This window comes from Penicillium alfredii (genome assembly GCF_028826965.1).
Source record: "Penicillium alfredii strain IBT 34128 chromosome Unknown utg000010l_segment0_segment0, whole genome shotgun sequence".
Classification (NCBI taxonomy): Eukaryota; Fungi; Ascomycota; class Eurotiomycetes; order Eurotiales; family Aspergillaceae; genus Penicillium; species Penicillium alfredii.
In genome coordinates, this window is record NW_026622707.1 from 406,267 (window position 1) to 425,611 (window position 19,345).

The window sequence follows — 19,345 nt, forward strand, 5'->3', positions numbered from 1 at the left end:
TCCCCTCAAGCCTTCTTCCTCTTCGCATTCCTCGACCCACTCTTCTTTCCCTCATCCTTGTCCTTGCGCTTGCGCTTCTTCTCCGTCTTTTCCCCCGGCTGGTCGTTCTTCGCCGCAGCAACTACCTCCGCCTCGTCGGCCGCCTTGGCCTGCAGAATAGCCTCGGGGTCCTGGTCGGGGTAAAAGCCCGAAACGGCGATATTGCGTAGCACGTAGGCGACCTTTTCGATATCGAGATGGGAGACAAGACGGTCCGATAAATGAGAAGAGCCTTTACTCTCATCAGCATCTTTGCTGTCACTACCTCCCTCAGCCTCAGCCTCAGCTTCGACAGCGCGGTTCAGCCGCTGGCGCAGCTCCCAGCTGGCATTCCACAGCTGCCGGTATTCATGGAGATTGTACTTGACGTTCAGCTCGCCGTTCGGCCGCTTGAACTTGGACAGCTTCTTCTTAGGCTTGGCGGCAGCGTCTTCGGTGGTGCCACCGCTGCTGATCAGTGGCTGCTCGGGGCCATTCTCGGGGACTGACTCTGTTTCGGGGAAATCCTTCAAACAGAGCCACAGATACAGGTCGTCGCTGTAGAAGGGGATCTGGTGGGCCGGGTCGCCGTTGGCGGTGGCAATCGACAGGATCAGGGATGCGGTAGCCACGCCGATACCGCGAAGCGGCGTGGTGAGCGCGTCGAGACTGGGCTTGGGGAAGGCTGCGTTGGGGTCGAGCATGGGGTCTGCGGTGGGGAGGGTGGCGAAGGCGGCGGCGGTGGATTTGAGGATGGCTTTGTTTTGGTTGGTTTTGATCATGCCCATTAGCGTGGGACGGGGAAGGCCGTGTTTCCTGAGAGATGTTAGCAGAGCACAGCTAAACAAAGAACAGAGCGTAACAGAGCAAATTCAGAGGTATGAGGAGTAACATACGTCTTCCAGTCCATGGCCGTGATCAAATCCTCCTTATTCAAAGACCACGACTCTTTCTTCTCGCTCTCTTTCCGCTGCGCCAGCGCCTGCGGCATACCATCATACCGCCACTGATCCAACAGCAGAAACCGATCCGTCTCCGTACGTATATGCCTCTGCTCCGAGGGATTGAAATCCGTTTTCCGAATAAGCGCCGCGCCACGCGCATTGGTCGAGGCCGAGCCGGCGCGCTTCTCCGCCGAACGCTTCGATCCTTTTTCGGGCTTGGGCTGCAGCTTCAGCATCATCTTGCGCCGATGCACCTGCTCGACCGTGGTGGGGTAGCATTCGAGCAGGCGGCGGAAGGTTTCCAGGGTGATGCGGTAGGGGTGGAAGGAGGCCGAGTCGTCGTCGGGGGCTTCGGCGTCGTTGTTGTCGCTGTTGTCGTCGTCATCGTCTGAGGCGTCGGAGTCGCCGCCTAGGGGGATGAAGTCGTCGCCTTCTTGTCCGTTGGGTTTTGTCTCTTCCTTTGCCTCCGGCCGGGATGCAGCGTCCGTGTCGATGGCCATTTCGGGAGAATGGGCGGGTTGCCGGAGCGAAAGATGGTCGGTCGTTGCCGTGGAAAGATATTCAAGTCCCAATGCCGGATCGCAAAGAGCGAACAGGAAGACAGGATCAACCGCAGTCTTTCTTTCTTAGGTGAGATGCGAAATGGAATTGAGTGAATACCCTGACCCACCAATGCGTCGGTCCGTAAGAACTGGAGGGCTGAGGTTACAAAGGACCTCAAGAAAACCGAGGGAATAAAAGCAGAAAAAATGAGGTCGACGTTATCGCGATAAGACAAGACGGGTGTGGTCATCCGTGGTAATAACCGCGACATTCACACGCAAATCTAGTTATATTACGGTATTGTATTACACTATTCATGCCTCAAGCCAGTTGCATTTTGATCGAGCTATGTACAGGAAGGCTCCATTAAACGAAATATCAGATATAGCTTCATAATGAATAGTCATCATCCATCTCATCGGCCATCATCAAGATGGCCCAGACTCACGAAATCAGATTAGAAAAACACAAGGCCAGAGGCAAGAAAGTGAACAGGTAGAAATGCAGACCACATGGTCAGAGAAGAGATGGGTGTTGAAATCAAAAAATCAGAACCACAACCAGGATCCCTCGGGACAACGACGCTGAACATCTGGTTTCACGGATTGGACGGTGCCGGCTTACGCCCGGGAGCCCGCTGGGACTTGGCCGGGTTTTCCGCTGGATGGCCGAAGTTAACGCGTGTGTCCTCGTTGCCGTGATCGCTGAATGGGGGCACCATGGACGACATCTTGTTGGACCGGCTGCGCTTCAGCGGCTGGGAAAGCGTGGGCGCCGACTGCGGTGCAGGGGCGGCCAAGGACGGACCAGACTTAGCCTCGGTGGTCGCGGTCGACGGGGCGGCAGTGCGCTCGTCGTCTTCAACTTGGATATGTCTGAACTCCTCATCCTGATCATCCGCCTCTGATGAACTGGGGCTGTCTGATTCAGAAGCCGCTTCATAGTCATCCTCGTCGTCACTAACCAAGCTGGGCGCTTGGTTGGACTCGATTGTGTGGGGACTGAGGTTGGGATGTTCCATACCATCCTCGCGGGGCGTCTCCGCCACTCCAGTGGATGGGCCAGGGAAAGAGATCCCGGAGAGGAGAGGCTGGGGGTGAGATGGCGGTCGAGAAGGTGTGATTGCCTCGAGGGACAGGGGTTCGGCTGCTCGCTCAAGACCTTTTCGGCTCTCAGGCCGCTCAGACGTGGCTGGAGCGACAGGCATACGCATCGGCTGGCGACTAGCACGAACGCCAAGTTGAGGTTCTTGACTAGACTCCGTCAGCGGCCCCGACTCGTCCATATCCACATCCTCTTCGTCCGACAGAGCACTCAGATCAACAGGCGTCTTGGCTTCCTGGACCAGCTTGCCCATGTCCAATCCCGCGCCGCGCTGCCGCATCAGAGCTGATAGATGAGGGGTTGCGGGCGAGGCCAGGAATGATGGGTTCGTGGGAAGCTTGACCGGTTCCGACTGTCGGCGCGGTTCACAGGCTGCGGTAGCAGGAGGAGTGGGGATGGCAATAGGCGGTTTGGCGGACGAATTCATGGAAGACTTGCGAGGAGTGGTTGTATCCTTGGATGGCGTCGGGAGATGAGCGGAGCGAATAAGCGGGTGAACGTAGGCCGGACCGGGCGTGCTGCTGTTGGATTCACTTTGACCCCCAACCACGGCGCCGGCTTCGTCCACCTCGACAGGCTCTCCGGAGGCCATCGCAGCGGCATCATGACTGGCGAAGTTGCGGTTGTGGGCGATGCGACAGTGGTTGATGAATCCCTGGGTGCTGGAGAAGTTGTCTCGTCGACAATCCAGGCAAACCAGCTTGACCAGCACTTGATCCGACTTGCGTCGAATCAGCATCGGGCCAGCCTTCTCCTTGATCATCGGGTAGCCATTTGGCAGCGCCTGCAGTTTCGCACCGGTTGACCCGCGTGAGGGACGTGTCTTGCCGGCCAGCGAACCCAGATCGACAGGATTGCCACGCGTGGATCGACCCTCGACCAGCGGAGCGCCGGTGCCAGCGGTCGCAGCCAGCGCAGGATCGACTTCGCCTCCGTCAAACCGAGGATCCGGGAGCAGCCACCGTGCATAGTGGCGCGAATACGGACCCTCAGTGACACCCCAGGGCGCGGGAGACAGCGGTGCTGGTCCATTTCCAGGCAGCAGCGCTGCACCCGACCCCATGCTGACGGCCGAGGAGATGCCAGTGGCGATGGATCCCGGGTACGGGATTTCAGCACAGCGTCGCACCTGTTCCAGTGCGACCTGACATTTGGCGATCTCCTGGTCGATCAGGCGGAGTTCGTTGTGCTTCAGCAGCACCTCGAGGCTGAGCTGGGCCGTGATCGTTTCACGAAGCCGGGTCACGTCGGGCCCACCGGTGGCGACCTGCGCCGGTGAATGCACGGTCGCGACCGTCGGGGACGACGCGGCGGGCGATGTAGCGGATTGCTGCGGCGGATTTGGCACGGTCGGTACGGTCGGCGAGAGCGAATTCGTCTTTTCCGTGCACATGCGAGTCGCGGCGGGAGTGTCGGTCGCATCGGAATCGGAACGTTTGCGCTTTAACCGGGGCAGAGGCAGGCTGTTGACCCCGGGCGCGCAGTTTGACGGCGCCAGCATCTTGACTTCCTCCATGACCTTGTCCCCTCCGATCGCAGAGGGCCAGGGTAGCAGGCGAAACATGCCATGCGAGGTGTGATGGGTGCCGGGGAGATCCGAAGCCAGGGTGGGAGAAAAAAAGAAAAAAAGGTGAAATTAATTTAATCAAAGGAGTCCATGCGCTCGCGCGGGTTGGAAGAATATCAAGGGTAGATAGAAAGAAGGGAAGGAATGGATATCGACTTGGCGGTCGCGCGACCGTGAAGAGAGAGAGTGGCAGAAAGACAAGGGAGAGAGAGAGAGAGCGGCTAGGGGGAACCCCAAGAAAAAGAGATTACGGAGGTGGCGTAATCTATTAATAAGAAGGGGGAGATGGGGGAGAGAAAAGGGGAAGAAAATCAACCGAGCAGAACAGGGCAGACCAGAAGGTCAGAAAGATGAGAAGAAGAAAGAGAGAAAGAAAGAAAGGGGGAAGCATCCAGAACAAAACAACAGTGGAGATGATGTGATTCCCCCTACGCTACTGACGTGGATTTACAGGTCTCAAACCAGAGCCGCGACACGTCATGCGTTTACTCTGATGGGAGAACTCCAGGCTTGATAAGAGTAATGAGAGCATATAGAATGGGATAATCTATCTTCATATTTATTTACATATTTACATATTTACATATAATATATCATATATAATTCATATATAATGTATGAATATATCTTGTATTTTGTATCCGGATGCCTGCGGGTATCGCCAAGGATGGGTAAGGTGTGGTCTGGGCTGTAGCAAATCATAACACTATAGATACGAGGATGCTACTAGTCAATAATAGATAAATACCCTATTCCCTGTAGACATTTCAAAGACCGAATATCCTTCACAAACTGATGCATAAAAAGTTGGAATGACCCTATGGCGCCGAGCACCAAACTCCAATCGTGCTGAATCCTCGGGCAGCGTCGAGCACTGACCTGGAGGCCCAATAAATCAGAAGTCGAAGATGCAGCCCAATGCTCAACGTTCTGATAACGGAGAGAAGAAGAAAAGAGAGAAAGAGAGAGAAAAAAAAAGATCAGTTGGTCTCGCCATCTCGAATCCGCAGGATAAAGTTCACCACCACGGCCGCCAACAGCGCCAGAGCAAGGATGGTCGGTCCAAAGCGATCGTCGATGCCACTCTGCCCACGCTGCCGGATTGTCTGCGCCCGCCAGTGAAAGGTGACGAGGGCGTAGATCATGGCCGCCATGGCGATGACGGTGAAAAGGGCGGCAGAGATGCGACCGATGCGATCGCCAAAGTTCAGTAGGCCGACCGCCAAACCCCCGAGAAGAACGGTGAAGTTGAGCCAGGAGAGAAAGGTGCGCTCATTGGCGAAGAAGACCTTGGGCTCGACCCGGGTGGGGAGGGCGATGCGTTTGCCTGTGGATGGTTAGCTGGCTACGGTCGGGGGAGAGGTTGGTATGATCCAATAGCTCCATGATTCCAAAGAATAATCAAGGTTGCTCCAGGAACATGGCCACGCATCATAAAAGAGAGGAACGAACCCGGTGCGGTCTGGAGAAGAGGTTGGCTCGACATGATGAATGAAAGCGGCAGGTTACGCGGAGATTGCGATGTCGACGGAGGCACCAGGATGCACCTGGCGTGGAAGAGGCGGAGCTCAAACTCGAAAGAAAGGGAGAAAACAAGAGAGCGATGAATCGATTGAAGAGTGAAAAATTCAAGAGTTGCCGGAGCTCGAGAGTGGGCGAAGCTGTCCGCCAAAGTCCCCCGATGACGAGGGACTTCGAGACCGATGCACCTTGGCCTAATGCGGTCTAGCGCGCTGCACGCAGCTGCACGTGTGCCGTTGATTTGCAGCAGCTCGTTGGGTCACGTGAGACATTAGATAATGTCATAGTATAGAGCACTTAGCTAGGTAAATGCTTTAAATATCTTCTTGAATAAAATACTATGAGGATTGTCTTCATTGTCCGTTATTATATCTGTCCTTTCTCTCGTTCATCGAAGAATCACTCACCCCCAGTCACTAGTCCTCCTACCCCAAGAGTGTCATACCGGCCCCCCGTCACTGCGACGCCATACTTCTTAAGCGTGGTATACACAGATGCCCAGCGTGCCCCAGCCATAATCGACGCGGTCGAGTTCTCAACATGATAGATTGTAGAATTCATCATCGACATATCGATCGTCACTCCGTCTTGCACGCCCGCGGCCCCAGCCCAGGTCGTGTGTCCGCCACTGTGAACAGCGAATTTGCACTGTGGTGAGCTGTCATCGGCGTCCACTAGGGTGATGATAGCCACAGATATGTCGTGTGCAGACTGCGGCTGCAGAATACAGGCGGGGTATAGTCTGGCATTGACGGCGTAGTGAGAGTGCACTAATTCTTGGTATAGTGGATTAGAGGGGAAAACGAGGCGGGGTGAGAGCGGCGAGTTGTAGTGTGCGGTGCACTAGTTTGGTCAGTAGTAACTACATAACTAATAAATTATGAGGGAAAACATAGGCAGGGCGAGTTTGTGACAGGGCAGATCTGGTTCGACACACTGAAGAGTGCGATGAAATTCGGACAGAGCTTCATAGTGGAGGTACTGGTAGCTCTTTACCAGATCTCATAAATTGATTAGAGGAGCTTTGGATACTGAGAGAATTCGCTTATGTATAACTATCTGGGATTACAGGCAAGTAGCTGGGACTGTGCGTCCTGTCGGGGGCCATCACTATATAGCTGTTCACCATACAGACATACGGATCTAGTGCCGTTGTTGGCTACGGAAATGGATCCTTTGATGTATCCCTTGCCAACACCAAGGGCACCACAGTGCTGGGAACCATACAGATCATGTATAGAGGCGGAGGACAAGGGGTCTGAGAGCAAATCTTCTCAAGGCAGTGGTAACGGTGGATAAGGTGGGCCTCCACATACGATGTCTAGGGTTTGGATCACAAGGGATGGATCTCCATTTCAGGCCGGACCGTATCCAAGAAAGTGACATATGGCTACTCATGATGCTTGCAAGACTCAAGTGAAAAGGAAATAAAAGAGGAAGAGAGAGAGAGAGAAGCCAGGATGTTAGTCCTTGCTATGTGGGTCTCAGGCCCGATATAAACATGAGGAAATTATAAAACAGTCCTCGATTCTAATGACTCGATTGAAAGAGATGCTTTCGTTACATGTACTCAAAAACTTCAGAGAGGATATGCTGCAGGGGGGCTATAGCGCGAACACCTCGCGCTTAGGGCTTGGGTTTGCAGCTCGCCACACATCGGAATTGGCAAAACTGGGTCATTAATGCACCCGTTCACCTCAAAGAGTGTTTTTGGTGGCGATAGGATTGGCCGAAACCAAGCCAACCCAATATCAAATCCCGACTAGAGCCCCCCTGTCGCTGGGCATCACCGGTGTGGATTGACAACCCCACAATTTATATACCCTTTTCATATTACACAATCAAGATTGACTGACTGAGTAGGCTCAAAGCTCAACATGCGGTGGGGTGAGAGGGTTCTGGAAAGTTGCTGTTAAAGAGCCGAGGGATCAGGTTCGCATGCCAAAACCCGAAGTCGATTTGTCCCTTCTATTTCCAAACGACCATTATGCGCTTCTTGAAGAAGAGGGAAGATGTCGAACACAGTTTGCATCTTGGTCTCTTCGTCATCTACTTCCCATAAATGCTGATCCTTTTGTCGAACCTCGGTGAAGACGTAGCCCCATGAGTAGAAGGTCTGAATGCCCTCTGGATCCGACGATAATTCAGAGATATCTGATGTGTCCCCAGTGGTGGCAGTTGTGGGCCTTGAACCCTCTTTCAAGTCAAGCTCGCCTGAACGGAGTGCACGTCGCAGACGGCGATCAATGAACCACACCGTTCTGCCCGCATCGTCATGAAGCACCGAAAGCGTGTCCACAAGGGAAGATGGTAGCCAGCCAACCCATTTCGCCTCAAATTCGATTGCAATATCCATCCCCAAAAAGCTGACCGGGGGATCGTTGGGTCTCTGTGCCCTACAATCAACAAGCGGGACGTGATCTCCAGCATAGTGGTAAAACCAGTCTATCCAGCCGACTGTGGCGTCCACTAGATGGAACAGGTCTCGATCCGGGCGGATGGTGATGTGATTAGGCTCGCCGTTCTTGTCGGGATACGACGCCGTGTGCGAGACGCCTGGCTGGCCTGCGTAGTCGCCGCTCGTTGCCAGGCGAGGCGGAGATGCTGGGGAAGGCAGCTCTGACCACCACTCATTCTTGGTGAAACGGCGCTCCAGGGCCTTGCGTGACTGCTGGCACGCTGTCCACAGCCCGCTGTCTAACCTGTAGGCCGACTGGTTGGGGCCTTTGGTTGCGTCGTCGTGGGGCACTGCCAGCCCGAAGTTGCAGCCTTTCAGCGAGGGGTCAGAGGCGAATCGCAGAAAGTCCGCGTGGATGTCTGGCTCCCACTCGATCTTTTTGAAGTAGTGGTCGACGACAATGAAGGTGTGCAGGTGTCGATCGCCAGGCAGTGGCCGGACCGCGAGATCCCAGATGTGGTCTTGGAGCTCTGTCGGGAGGCTCTGGAATAAATGGAAGCTGGCGGGTGTGTTGTCCGGTCGCTTCTCTGACATTATGGCTGTGTTCCTCTATGAGAGCAAGAGCTCCAACCGTATGAAGAACCAAAGCTTGAGTTGTGAACGGCGATGTGTTCATTCTTGAATGACTCGGCTACAGCCTTGCACTGCCCCACATGGTGATCGCCTTGCCCTAAATCGTGATCGGGTGCTTCAAGATGGATCAATGTTGTTTCCGAAAAAAAAAGTTCATTTTGTTTGCTGTTTTTAGTTTAGTGCGTGCTGTCAAAGCCAAGATCCATGGATGCTGCGCGACGGACCTTATATTGGCGTCGGAGGTGGTTAGGTGGTTTTGGATACTATGAGCTAGTCGATAGCGAGGCTACAGCTATACTACAAGAACATAGAGAATACGACAAGATATTCATAAGAATTTTCAGTGATAAGAAACAGCCATTAACGACGACTTTTGACTATATTTGACTTTCATTTTCATTGCTTTCCTTCATCCTCCATCTACTGCCATTCCCTGGAATCCACGGCAACACCCATGGATTTGTATCAGAATAGCCTTCCAACCCTTCTCAAACAGGAGCGGAGGACATTTTAATCTGTATTCTCTGCCCATTTTCTCTTCTCTTCTCTCCATCTCCTTCGTATCACCACCCTACTTCACATTTCTCTATTTCCAACCCCCAACTTCGATCTTTGAACACCTTTTCTTTTCAAACCCTCTTTTTACTACAAAATAATGACTCAGGTGGAGGGCTCTGCGCGCTTCGGCTTTATCTTGCCCTTGGAATGGGCTGGCGGCGAGGTCAGCCTTGTCATCTTCCCGACCCAACTGACTCCCAAAGACTAAAGGTACCATGTGTCTCTAGAAATACCAGGACCTTGTTGGATTTCCTAACGGACTGGATGCGAATCATGTTAGATACTGGCATCTTGAGTTAGTATTCCACACATAGTTGCTGGTATCCTTCTAATCACTATTGTTAGTCGGTATCACACCAAGCGAGACATCTTGATGATGCGGCTTATGAACAGCGTCACAGATCAGCCTAACTGGCGTCGAAAGGTTAGTACCACCAGACTACTATTTTCAACCCTTTTACTGATCATCAGCAGATCTTCCACCCAAGTTTCATTTCAGGATGGTGTGCGAAATTTGACCAGCTCACCCCGCATATCAACTTCAAGGCAAAGAACTGGATCATAGAGGAACTACAGTGGCGAGCCGGCCAGCACAGAGAGAGCGGAATGGTCGATGCTTTTGACGGCATCGTGAAATCCGACACGGCCATTCCTGAAAATCTTCGGCGTTCGTTGATGCAAGCTACTCGCGCACTTGAGGATGCTGCAGGATATGATAAGAACTACCGTCCTGGCACTGGCAACACGGTGGTTGATATTGTGGATCCAGCCATGTTTCCATTCATCTACGGCCGAAGCGCCTATTTGCCGGACGGGGTGGTAGGAGTCGAGAACTGCCTCGATTATGTTGGCGCAGGAGAGATGCTCAAGGGAATCGAAAAATATTCGGACCATATGCGAAGATGGTGGGAATTTGCAGACAATATTGGGCATACTCTTCCCTTCGGGTACCAGTTCGACACTTCGGTCCAATACACCAGGGAAAACAGAGCCCCCTTCAAGTTCCGCGACATGCCCACACCTAAGTTCCAGTGTCTTCCATGCGATGTTTCATTTTCTGACGATGGGTGCCACATCGAGTCCTATATCAACAACATACACCCGCAGCAGCACAAAGACCTGTACAAAGCCATCGAGAAGATACTCACATGCACGATTCCTCTCTGGGACGCGGTTCTTTCTCAGCTGGGGCCTGATTTTAAAAGAGTTCAATATCGAGGATTCGGTAATCCTCATTTCCATCAAGATCGACCTGAGTTTGGCAGTGACTCTTTCTGGGACGAGGACCATATCCGCAAGGCCCTCAAAGGGCAAGGGCAAGATACGTTTGAGTCATACAAGCACCAGGTCAAATTACGCGAAAACTTCCATGATACAGGCCTGCAGGTCATCGTGAAGATGGTCAACGTTGAGCTGACCCCCGACAACCCAGTGCGCATGGGAGAATTGTGGCATTTGGAAGGACAGCCCGTAAGTCCTCTGTGCTTTTTATCATATAACACAACAGATCTAACAGAGATCGATCAATAGAATGAGTACATTTGCGCGACCGCGGTGTACTGCTACGACATGGACAACATCACACCGAGTGGCCTTGACTTTCGACATATTCAACCATGTTTTTTGGACTGCTGCTACAACAAGGAATATCGGGGATGGTATTACAGCCCGATAGATACATATGACCGTTATTGGCCGTGGTGCGATGGCATCGACAAAACATTTGGCTTTCCGTTCGACGAGGAGCGCTGCTCAAAAGTCTATGATAACTTCTACAGCAGCAATATAACCCGGTACCTCGGACGGGTCCTCAACTCACCAGGACGACTTACCGTTTATCCAAACATCTTCGAGAACCAGCACTCCGGTTTTTTACTGGCAGACAGATCCAGGCCTGGACATTGCAAGACCCTCGTTTTTTCTCTTGTGGATCCGCATATCCGCATCATTTCCTCGGCCAATGTTCCTCCGCAGAGAAAGGACTGGTGGGAAGAGCGTGAGCAGTTGGTCGTACAGCTGCTGTATGGGAGGCTGCCGGTTGAACTGGCAGACATGATTAGTGCCCAGCACACCGATTTCGGAATAGATTTAGAGGAAGCGAAAACCAATCGGCTCCATTTTATGAGCCAGAGAAAACCCGTCGAGTTTTTCCACCGTGGAGGATGGAATTGTCGTCTGCCTTGAGGGAGAATGTAGAATGGAAGGGCAGGAATATCTTGGGAGATGTACAACATGGATGTGGATAAACATGAGCAGAGATTGGCTTGTACATTGCTTTGATAGTGTAGGGAAATCAACTTGCTATGGGTTTCACTTTATATCTTTGACTCTTAAATAGACCTCCAGCTTAATGGAGTGTCGAGCCTTCAAGATTTACATCTTCCTTCAAACACCTCCACTTACCCTTTAGGGAAACACCGGTTCAAGCGGAGATCGCGAGCGATCGACAGTACGTCGATTGACCCTCTCCACTATCGATCCTGATCTAAACCTGCTCAGGCAAAGCCCTGCTTTGTTGCGTCAGATATACCTGAAGAAGTTTAGCGGGCGTAAGACATCCATGGATTCCCAGGAAACCTGATGTCGTGGAGAATTAAGGTGTTTGATCTGATATGACGTGTAGAGCACCATATCAACCGAGAAATGAGACTGCCGGTACTCTGTGAACATATGGATCGTTTTGGATGTCTGACTTGAAGCTGTTATCGTACGCTACAGACAGCGCAAATTAGGTATAGCAAGAGTAACAACATAAGACTCTTTGTTTGTAAGCCCTAGAGAGTGTAAAACCTTCGTGAATATACCCCAAGGCAAGACCTTGGATTACAACATCGAGGGTTAAACAGAGATACCGTTGCTCAATAGAGGATTGTAATTTCTCATCACACATAATTCCAATAATACATGGACACAATGTCATACAAAAGATATGTCATAAAATCAAGCGGCATTCCTACATCTCTTCAAGAATTTCCCGTCATTAGCAAGTTTGCTTTCCTCGTCTTCGTCTGCCCAGAGGTAGCCATAGATTCCAGCGTTGTTCGTCCCGTTGTACGTGGCAGTAGCGTTATGTTGAGTGTTGACAGTGCCCAAGTCCATACAATACTGGCCGATTTTGCTAAACCAGCCCTTTTTGTTGTGTGCTTCCCTCATCTTATCCATGAGTTCCGCGTGGTATGTCTGCCATTCGATATCCTCCATGGCCAGCATCACATCCCAGCTGCCGAATTCCCAGGTATAGCCACCGTGGAGTTCCCTGCCGTCCTTGGTCTCCACAGTAACAGTCTCTTCGCACCCGAAGCTATCCAGGGGCTTTTGCCAGTTTTCCTCATAGCGGCGTCGTTGGAGGCGGTTCTCATCGCGATAATCAAAATCAGCCGATGTGACATGAATGGTGTGCATAGTGGCGACGGAGGAAGAGGAGCCACGCCTCTTCCTCGATTTGGACCCCTTCTTGGGTGCGTTGTTGGAGTACCACACGCGATGGGGCAAACAGTCGTCATTGTCGTCATCTTCACAGGACCGATGAGCCAGCAAGCGTGGGAGGCCATCATCGACATGAGCACGGAAGCTTCGCGCGACATTGTCGCCGTTATCGCCGTTGTTACCGTTGTTGCCGTTGTTGCCGTTGTTGCCGTTGTTGCCGTTGTCGCCGCTGCCGCCCCCCCGGTTTTGCAGCATCAACTGATAAAGTATTTGCTCCATCATCCGTTGATTATTTTGTTGAGCATGGAGATTCTGTTCCCGAAGTTCGTTCGAGGTCTGTATGGCGCTTGTTTGTTGTTCGAGCAGGTCCTCTATCGACTTATCCTTTTCCTTTTTCTTTTCCCTCGCGTGCTCGATGAACCCCCAGATGACGCTTCCAAGAAAGCCTGTAAGTGCAGCGCTGAGTGCAGCGATGCACGCGTTTGTCCACTCTGCCAATGTATTGGACTTTCCGCAGGATGCTGTCACCGAGGAACTGGCTAAGAACATGCCCAAGCCGAAAATCGCCACCGCTTTACTCCGTTTGGCGAGGTCTCTGGAATCATGTGGGTTTTTGTAGGGCTCCATATCCCCGCTGGGTCGAAGACTGAGACTGTCGGCGTCCATGGGACGGCCTGGCATGGCGGAGGCAATGCCATAGAAAGCCAAAAGACACCCAAAGATGAGGTGGTGTTTGGAGATATACATCTTGTGCGAGAGACTTGGATCCAAGAGTTAGGAACCAGTGGAACTTAACAGAGAATCAAAATGAGAACAGGATTTAAAAAAAGAAAGAAGATCTGGGTGTGGGACGGGATGGCCCCATTCCCCGGACTCTCCATGCCTCTATATAGTTTATGATGGCGGAACGAGCCGGCTCGGAAATCAGGTCCGCTCTCAGGTACGGCGTAACAGTGCAGTTGGGAAATGAAATCAACTGTGGGCCGCATTAATCAGACCTATATTATTACAGTATGAAAAAAAAGTGGAGCACCATGTCGCTCTGTGAAGCGTCGAAAGGTCCTTGGGGGCGGTATGTCACTAACCAACAGAGGAAAAGAGGATTCCCGAGTGTCATACTCTCTGGAAGGAACTACATTAATGATCCAAGGAGCCTAACTATTGGTATGGACTGTGGCCGAGGCCCACTAGTTGACAATCGAGGTTGCATTGCTTACTGTGTGGAAAGAGAAGCGAAACGACCAACAAGCGCCTTGGGTAAACCAAGGCATTTTATTGGAGCAGTGATCAGTCTGTCCTATATATAGACAAGAAGGCTTTCTTCCTTTACGGAGCAGGGAAACGCAACGCACGGCTGTGACCGGTTGTGAACACGGTTAGGCTTCGAAAGGATCTTCTTAGGGCTCCTACAGATCCAACTCACCGGGGCCCCGACAGTCTAATCATCCATATAGTTCCCACGACTATTTGTTCCTTTCGATGCAGGCAATAACGAATTACAAAAGAATGAACAAGAAGCATTACTCGTGTGTTCTGCTTGTGTTGGAATGAAGTATAGAGTCGAATTGTAGTAAGATTTTGTGAGCTGTCCGGGGATATCCGATGACAACTATAGCACACGACAACCTTCCCCCAGACAGAGTCTTATGCGTCGGATTTCTCCCCGTGGAGCTCCACAGTCCTTCCATCGTCGCTGGGCTCCATTTTACCCAACCTGGTGAAGCGGGGAGGAAACCGGCCCCCGGTTTTGCAGTGCCCCGTGGTCTGTATGATCCACCACTAAAGTGACTTGGATTCTGGGGCGAATCCTGGGGCACCCCGGTCAGAGAATACCAGAGAATATACCGGGGTCTCGCTCTGGGCTGGTGCCCGGTTTGTGGAGTACGCCAACTCCACATCTCCACACTCCGGTCTAATCGCGTATTAACAACACAAGGCTCGGGGCCGATTCTCCACGGGGCGACACTCAAGTCAGGCCCACGCTAGTTTTGGCGCACTTGACCGGATGGAGCAAAAAGATAAAATAAAATAAGGAATTATTAAGTACGTGTGGGGTTTTTGTTAGTAATTTACTTCGTGTCATCGTGAAACCTCGCTATCATCTCGGCCGCTGGGGCCACGAGACAGGAGGATGAGTGTAGTTGCTATGCATTGGCATATTCTAACTAACATGCCAATGTACTCTCAAGATCAAATAGAATATTTCTATGTGCATCGCCAATATCTGGGTCGACCAAGAATGACAGACGAGGGGGAAAAAAAAAAGCGCTCATGAATCCTTCATGATTGTCAGACAGAGATTTCACTCAATTGGAAAAGTATCTGGTCGAGTCAGCGTCGGCTAGCTCAAGGAAATAATAACCGACTCGACGGGTCTCCATTCTCCATACCTTCTCAATATACTTGACTCCAATCAAGACCCCATCCTCGTCCTCGAATTCACTCTCATCCCCAAAATCCGGATTGGTTTCATCCATGCATGTCAGACAATTCACAACAACCTGAGTATATTTCTCCCCCATGCGCGCTGGCAGCCGATCCATTGCCAATTGCGTAAAGTGGTTCTTGAAGGATTCATTCCTGCCCAGAACAGTTAAGTTTGGGGTGGAAGTGCGCAAGAAAAGATTTGCATCGCCCGTGGGTGTGACGAAAGATCCCCACAGCCCGATTTCCAGCAGGCAGACCCCGAGACTGTAGATGTCATGCTGTATGATATAATCCGCATCAGGATTCGTCCCCTGTCGATCGGGGTGCTGGTAGATATTTTCGGCCCACTCTGAGTTTCCCAGGCGCAGCGTCTTACCATCGGCCGAGCGAAAGGTTTTGAATCCTAGCAGGAAGAGTGGACCCAGTTGAGAATCCCCGTCTTGGAAAATCAACACTGTTTCCGGTCGAATGTTCTTGTGCACAAACTCCAACACATGGATGTAACTGATCGAGGTCGCAAGCTGTTTGGCGATCCTGATCCGCGCCCCGAGAGAATGGCTCGCCCCGGCGAGGAGGTGACTGCGGAGACTTTGAGGCTGGCTGCAGTTCTCGGGCAAGCAGAAGATGAAGTCATAGGAGAGGATCTGGTGCGTGGTGGGGTCTGTGGTGCGCACTATCCCAAAGCATCTCAGAATGTGAAACACATATGGCTCAACTTGTTGCAACTTCACGGCAAGGTCCCGGACGTTCCTTTTGAACATCGAGGCATCTTTTCTCGACGAGAAATCAACCGAATCCAGGATAAAGGTGCCAAAACGCGGAATTTCAACGAGCTGGGAAGTCGAGAACGGAATATCAGAGCGGCTGGCCGACTTCAACTCTGCCTCGGGCAGGGAAACCGAGGATTTGCGTTGTGGCTTCGGCTGTAGCGCATCTCGAAGGTGCCTTGCAACGGACAGTTTTTCGGTGCCCGGGCGCTTGGCCAACTCCGTATCGATGGTTGCATTGGCAATCCGCAGGACTAGGAACCATGTTGTGTCGAACTCCTTCTGCCAGCTCTGGAGGTCCTGGATGGCGTTGTCGAGGGATTTCTTTACCGACAAGACATACCGCCCTGCTTTTCGTTTGCCCAGTCTATCTGTGTTTGGTGGTGAGTGCCTCTCGAGTTTGCTGGTCTCCAACACCGCAGCCTGAAGTTTTCGCTGGAGTATTTGGAGGATGCGCCCCTGCAAGTCCCGGTAGTCCTCGTCTAAAGCCTCCCACACGCGCTGAAGATATTCCAGTTGCTGGGAGATCTTGATCCAGGTTGCTTCAATTGTAGTGACGCGTTCCTGGATTTCGCTCTCTGCTTCCTGGAACGCCTTGTATTTTGACACAACGAGCGTGCCGTACTTCAAACAGAGGTCCAATGTGCCCACGATAGCAAGACCGAGCTCGACTCCACTCATTCTTGTGCTTTGTGTAAATTTCAAGCATTTGAAGGCTTAGAAAGCTAAGAAGAAGTCAAGAAGAGAGTATTCAACGTGTGAGTGAGGTGGGGCAGAAGATCGATGCACGCTTACTCTGCCACATGAAGCGTGCAGATAACCACGATACTTTTTTTATTGTAAATCTTTCTGCCTTTTATTTTTCATGGTGCCGTTTGAATTGAAACATAAGGATCTATAGGTATATATATAATAAATACTAGGCATAGGTTTCGTGCTCTATCTATGCTTACCTTTGTGTTTAGTGAAGATATGAAGATATATATTCTGAGACATCAAGTTTTCTTTTTTTTTTTTTTTTTTTTTTTTTTTTTTTTTTTTTTTTGGTACTGAGTGAGGTGACAAAGAAAACCAAAGCGACAAAGAGCAACAACAAACTTGCTTTGATTTAAAAGCCATCTCAAAGCTCAACTGCCCCTTGACTCTTACCCTCCTCTCACTTGACCTACACCTCCATCAAATCAAATCCCAACCACCATGGCAGAGGCTCCAGCCTCCACATTCCCTCACTTCTCAAGCCTTCCGCCTGAGATACACCACCAGATATGGCGTGAGGCTATACCTCACCGATTCTCATGTCAGATGTCTATGGTTAGCTCCTTAACCTAGTCATAGTATAAGCTCTAATCTAGAAAATAATATGATCTTGTAGAGCATAGCCTTTGTGGGTAGCACACAGGAAAGTAATAGAAAACACAATGTCTTTCACGACTACATGATCTGACAAAGGTTTTCTCTGTCCAGAGAATGTTGGTTCTGACTTGTGGAAGGAAGACTATACCTAGAGGCTGGAAGTCTTTGTACAGAGCAATGGCTGGCAATTTATTTTCTCTAGCTTCATCGCTATTCAGTATCTCCTGGGTATCCAGATAGTCCGATAGTCTAACCTAATAATGGCCCCAGCCTGCTTTACTCATTGGCTATGCCAGTCGCTTTGTTTGTATTCAAGGAGCATGAGGTTGATCATGTAGAGGGCGAGTAAGGATGTTCGCCAATGGATATCTTTGACATATTATCTTCTTTAATAATCAATATTCCCATGTGGTCCCTCCTCTCCACAGTGGCCATGCTCATCTTCTATATCATCCCACGACATAGATCGAGCCCGTTTATAGCACACCCACAACACGGCTGACTAAGGTATCTGCTCGCCATGATGCCACCCAAACACCAAAACATCGGCTCCACAGACTTCAAGTACTTTTGGGATTGCCTCTGCACAGATTTTCCCTTGCAATTCATATCACTCCGAGGTATGCTCTCTGTCCCCGAGTTTGAACTGGATTCCAGTTTCTGGGCTGTCCCGCGACGTCGCTTTCTCCCCACGCATTACTCCGGGGACGCGCCTCGCTGTTCCCGACATGATGTCAACCACAATCGGTGGTTTTACTGTGCCAATGGCAGTCTTAGTTGGTGGGTAATGCTAACGGGATGTGTCTTGCGATACAGTTTCCGCGATCTGAAAAGGGCTAGTACCGCTATCGCTACATATTACTACAATGGCTGTCGAGGGCACCACTCCTGCGTCGGTACGTCAATCGCGTGTGATTTGGACTTCCAGGCTTCCTTTGTGGCCATGGCCAGAGCCATTTGTTGTTGTTGGATAGCATTGATAGTCTCGGTGCTAACACTGTTGCCATAGCCCGTTCCCATCGAGGACCTCACTAAGATCACCACCTCGGTACGTTCTTCCTTTCCTTGGGCTGTTCCCTCCACCGAACAGACACAGAGCCCTTCTCCTTTCTCTCTTGTGCCTTCCAATTTTGGCTACAGCCCAGTTGACACCAATCCAGGCCTGCGAAGATGCCCTGAAGACCGCCGAGGGCTACGAACACGACAAGGTGGGACAGTGGAACTCGCAGATCATCGTAAGCCGTCGACCAGCTCCTCCACTACCTTGACCACAGTACTAATTACATATTTTTTGTTGGTTTTATTAGAACACCATCCTCCAAGCCCTCATCACCGCCACCGCCCCGTCCGACTCCTCCACCCCGGCCCCCTACCGCTTCACCGTGAACAGCACCATTGTGCAACAGGGCCATATCGACAAGGATGCCGCTGCTGAAGGAACCCAGGGCAACGCTGGCAAGCGTGGAATGCACTCTGCCTCGGGCGCCTTCTGGGATGTCAACCGGGACGGCATGTGGACGTTCAAGTACCCCGGGGCCGAGGAGAAGGGTCTGGATATTGTGGTGAGCGTGACGTGGTTCGCTGTCACTCCATAAATGAAGGGAAATGGCGAAGAAATAAAGAAGGGAAAGGGGAATGGAGGAGGAGAAGAATTGCAAGAGAAAGACGGAGAGACATACTAGAACCGGGGCAATCTACAGCTGGGCTCCTGTTTTCTTTTTATCTTTTCTTGTACTTGTTTTTTTGACCAACGGCTTTCATGCCTGATTTCTTGGATGTCTACTTTGTCTACCTTTTATGTTATTATCTGCTTCAATTTATGGTCAATTGAGCGTGTTGTGTATATTTATATGGTCCAGCCAGTACTCCACATACTCCAGATCAATCTATCGCATCCCTCGAAAATCAATATGTGCTATGCTACTTGGTAGACCGGTATATTACCCTTGCACTCGCCTCAACGGCCCAGGCTACGAAAATACAAAGGTGAGTTTAATGTGAAATCTTTATGATGCTGGTCAGAGGGACACTGCCATGCCACATAAGGCGACATGGCCTAAGTCTCCTCTGAATTGGTATCTCCCGA

The 19,345-nt window shown here is 51.2% G+C and overlaps 9 protein-coding genes across 9 annotated transcripts; 3 read left to right on the top strand and 6 right to left on the bottom strand.

Moving 5' to 3' along the window:
* Positions 1–5: 5 nt before the first annotated feature.
* Positions 6–1,462, bottom strand: NUU61_007697 (uncharacterized protein; the record flags this gene model as incomplete). The annotated part of the gene is made up of 2 exons (XM_056658222.1): positions 6–834; positions 915–1,462. 2 exons carry the CDS (start codon positions 1,460–1,462, stop codon positions 6–8), a joined length of 1,377 nt encoding a protein of 458 aa, XP_056508515.1.
* Positions 1,463–2,103: 641 nt separating this feature from the next.
* NUU61_007698 (uncharacterized protein) lies at positions 2,104–4,173 on the bottom strand (the record flags this gene model as incomplete). Its single annotated transcript, XM_056658223.1, has 1 exon — positions 2,104–4,173. One exon carries the CDS (start codon positions 4,171–4,173, stop codon positions 2,104–2,106), a length of 2,070 nt encoding a protein of 689 aa, XP_056508516.1.
* A 983-nt stretch (positions 4,174–5,156) lies between these two features.
* On the bottom strand, positions 5,157–5,662 carry NUU61_007699 (putative vacuolar transporter chaperon Vtc1; the record flags this gene model as incomplete). Its single annotated transcript, XM_056658224.1, has 2 exons — positions 5,157–5,503; positions 5,629–5,662. The coding sequence occupies 2 exons, from the start codon at positions 5,660–5,662 to the stop codon at positions 5,157–5,159; spliced, it is 381 nt and encodes a 126-aa protein (XP_056508517.1).
* Positions 5,663–6,096: 434 nt separating this feature from the next.
* On the bottom strand, positions 6,097–6,668 carry NUU61_007700 (uncharacterized protein; the record flags this gene model as incomplete). The annotated part of the gene is made up of 2 exons (XM_056658225.1): positions 6,097–6,473; positions 6,635–6,668. 2 exons carry the CDS (start codon positions 6,666–6,668, stop codon positions 6,097–6,099), a joined length of 411 nt encoding a protein of 136 aa, XP_056508518.1.
* Positions 6,669–7,609: 941 nt separating this feature from the next.
* NUU61_007701 (uncharacterized protein) lies at positions 7,610–8,689 on the bottom strand (the record flags this gene model as incomplete). The annotated part of the gene is made up of 1 exon (XM_056658226.1): positions 7,610–8,689. The coding sequence occupies one exon, from the start codon at positions 8,687–8,689 to the stop codon at positions 7,610–7,612; it is 1,080 nt and encodes a 359-aa protein (XP_056508519.1).
* A 694-nt stretch (positions 8,690–9,383) lies between these two features.
* NUU61_007702 (DUF4246 domain-containing protein) lies at positions 9,384–11,470 on the top strand (the record flags this gene model as incomplete). The annotated part of the gene is made up of 5 exons (XM_056658227.1): positions 9,384–9,449; positions 9,514–9,581; positions 9,632–9,710; positions 9,761–10,756; positions 10,817–11,470. The coding sequence occupies 5 exons, from the start codon at positions 9,384–9,386 to the stop codon at positions 11,468–11,470; spliced, it is 1,863 nt and encodes a 620-aa protein (XP_056508520.1).
* A 720-nt stretch (positions 11,471–12,190) lies between these two features.
* Positions 12,191–13,507, top strand: NUU61_007703 (uncharacterized protein; the record flags this gene model as incomplete). The annotated part of the gene is made up of 2 exons (XM_056658228.1): positions 12,191–13,160; positions 13,269–13,507. The coding sequence occupies 2 exons, from the start codon at positions 12,191–12,193 to the stop codon at positions 13,505–13,507; spliced, it is 1,209 nt and encodes a 402-aa protein (XP_056508521.1).
* Positions 13,508–15,018: 1,511 nt separating this feature from the next.
* NUU61_007704 (uncharacterized protein) lies at positions 15,019–16,587 on the bottom strand (the record flags this gene model as incomplete). Its single annotated transcript, XM_056658229.1, has 1 exon — positions 15,019–16,587. One exon carries the CDS (start codon positions 16,585–16,587, stop codon positions 15,019–15,021), a length of 1,569 nt encoding a protein of 522 aa, XP_056508522.1.
* A 1,538-nt stretch (positions 16,588–18,125) lies between these two features.
* Positions 18,126–18,854, top strand: NUU61_007705 (dynein light chain Tctex-type family protein; the record flags this gene model as incomplete). The annotated part of the gene is made up of 4 exons (XM_056658230.1): positions 18,126–18,155; positions 18,269–18,307; positions 18,420–18,494; positions 18,567–18,854. The coding sequence occupies 4 exons, from the start codon at positions 18,126–18,128 to the stop codon at positions 18,852–18,854; spliced, it is 432 nt and encodes a 143-aa protein (XP_056508523.1).
* Positions 18,855–19,345: the final 491 nt, after the last annotated feature.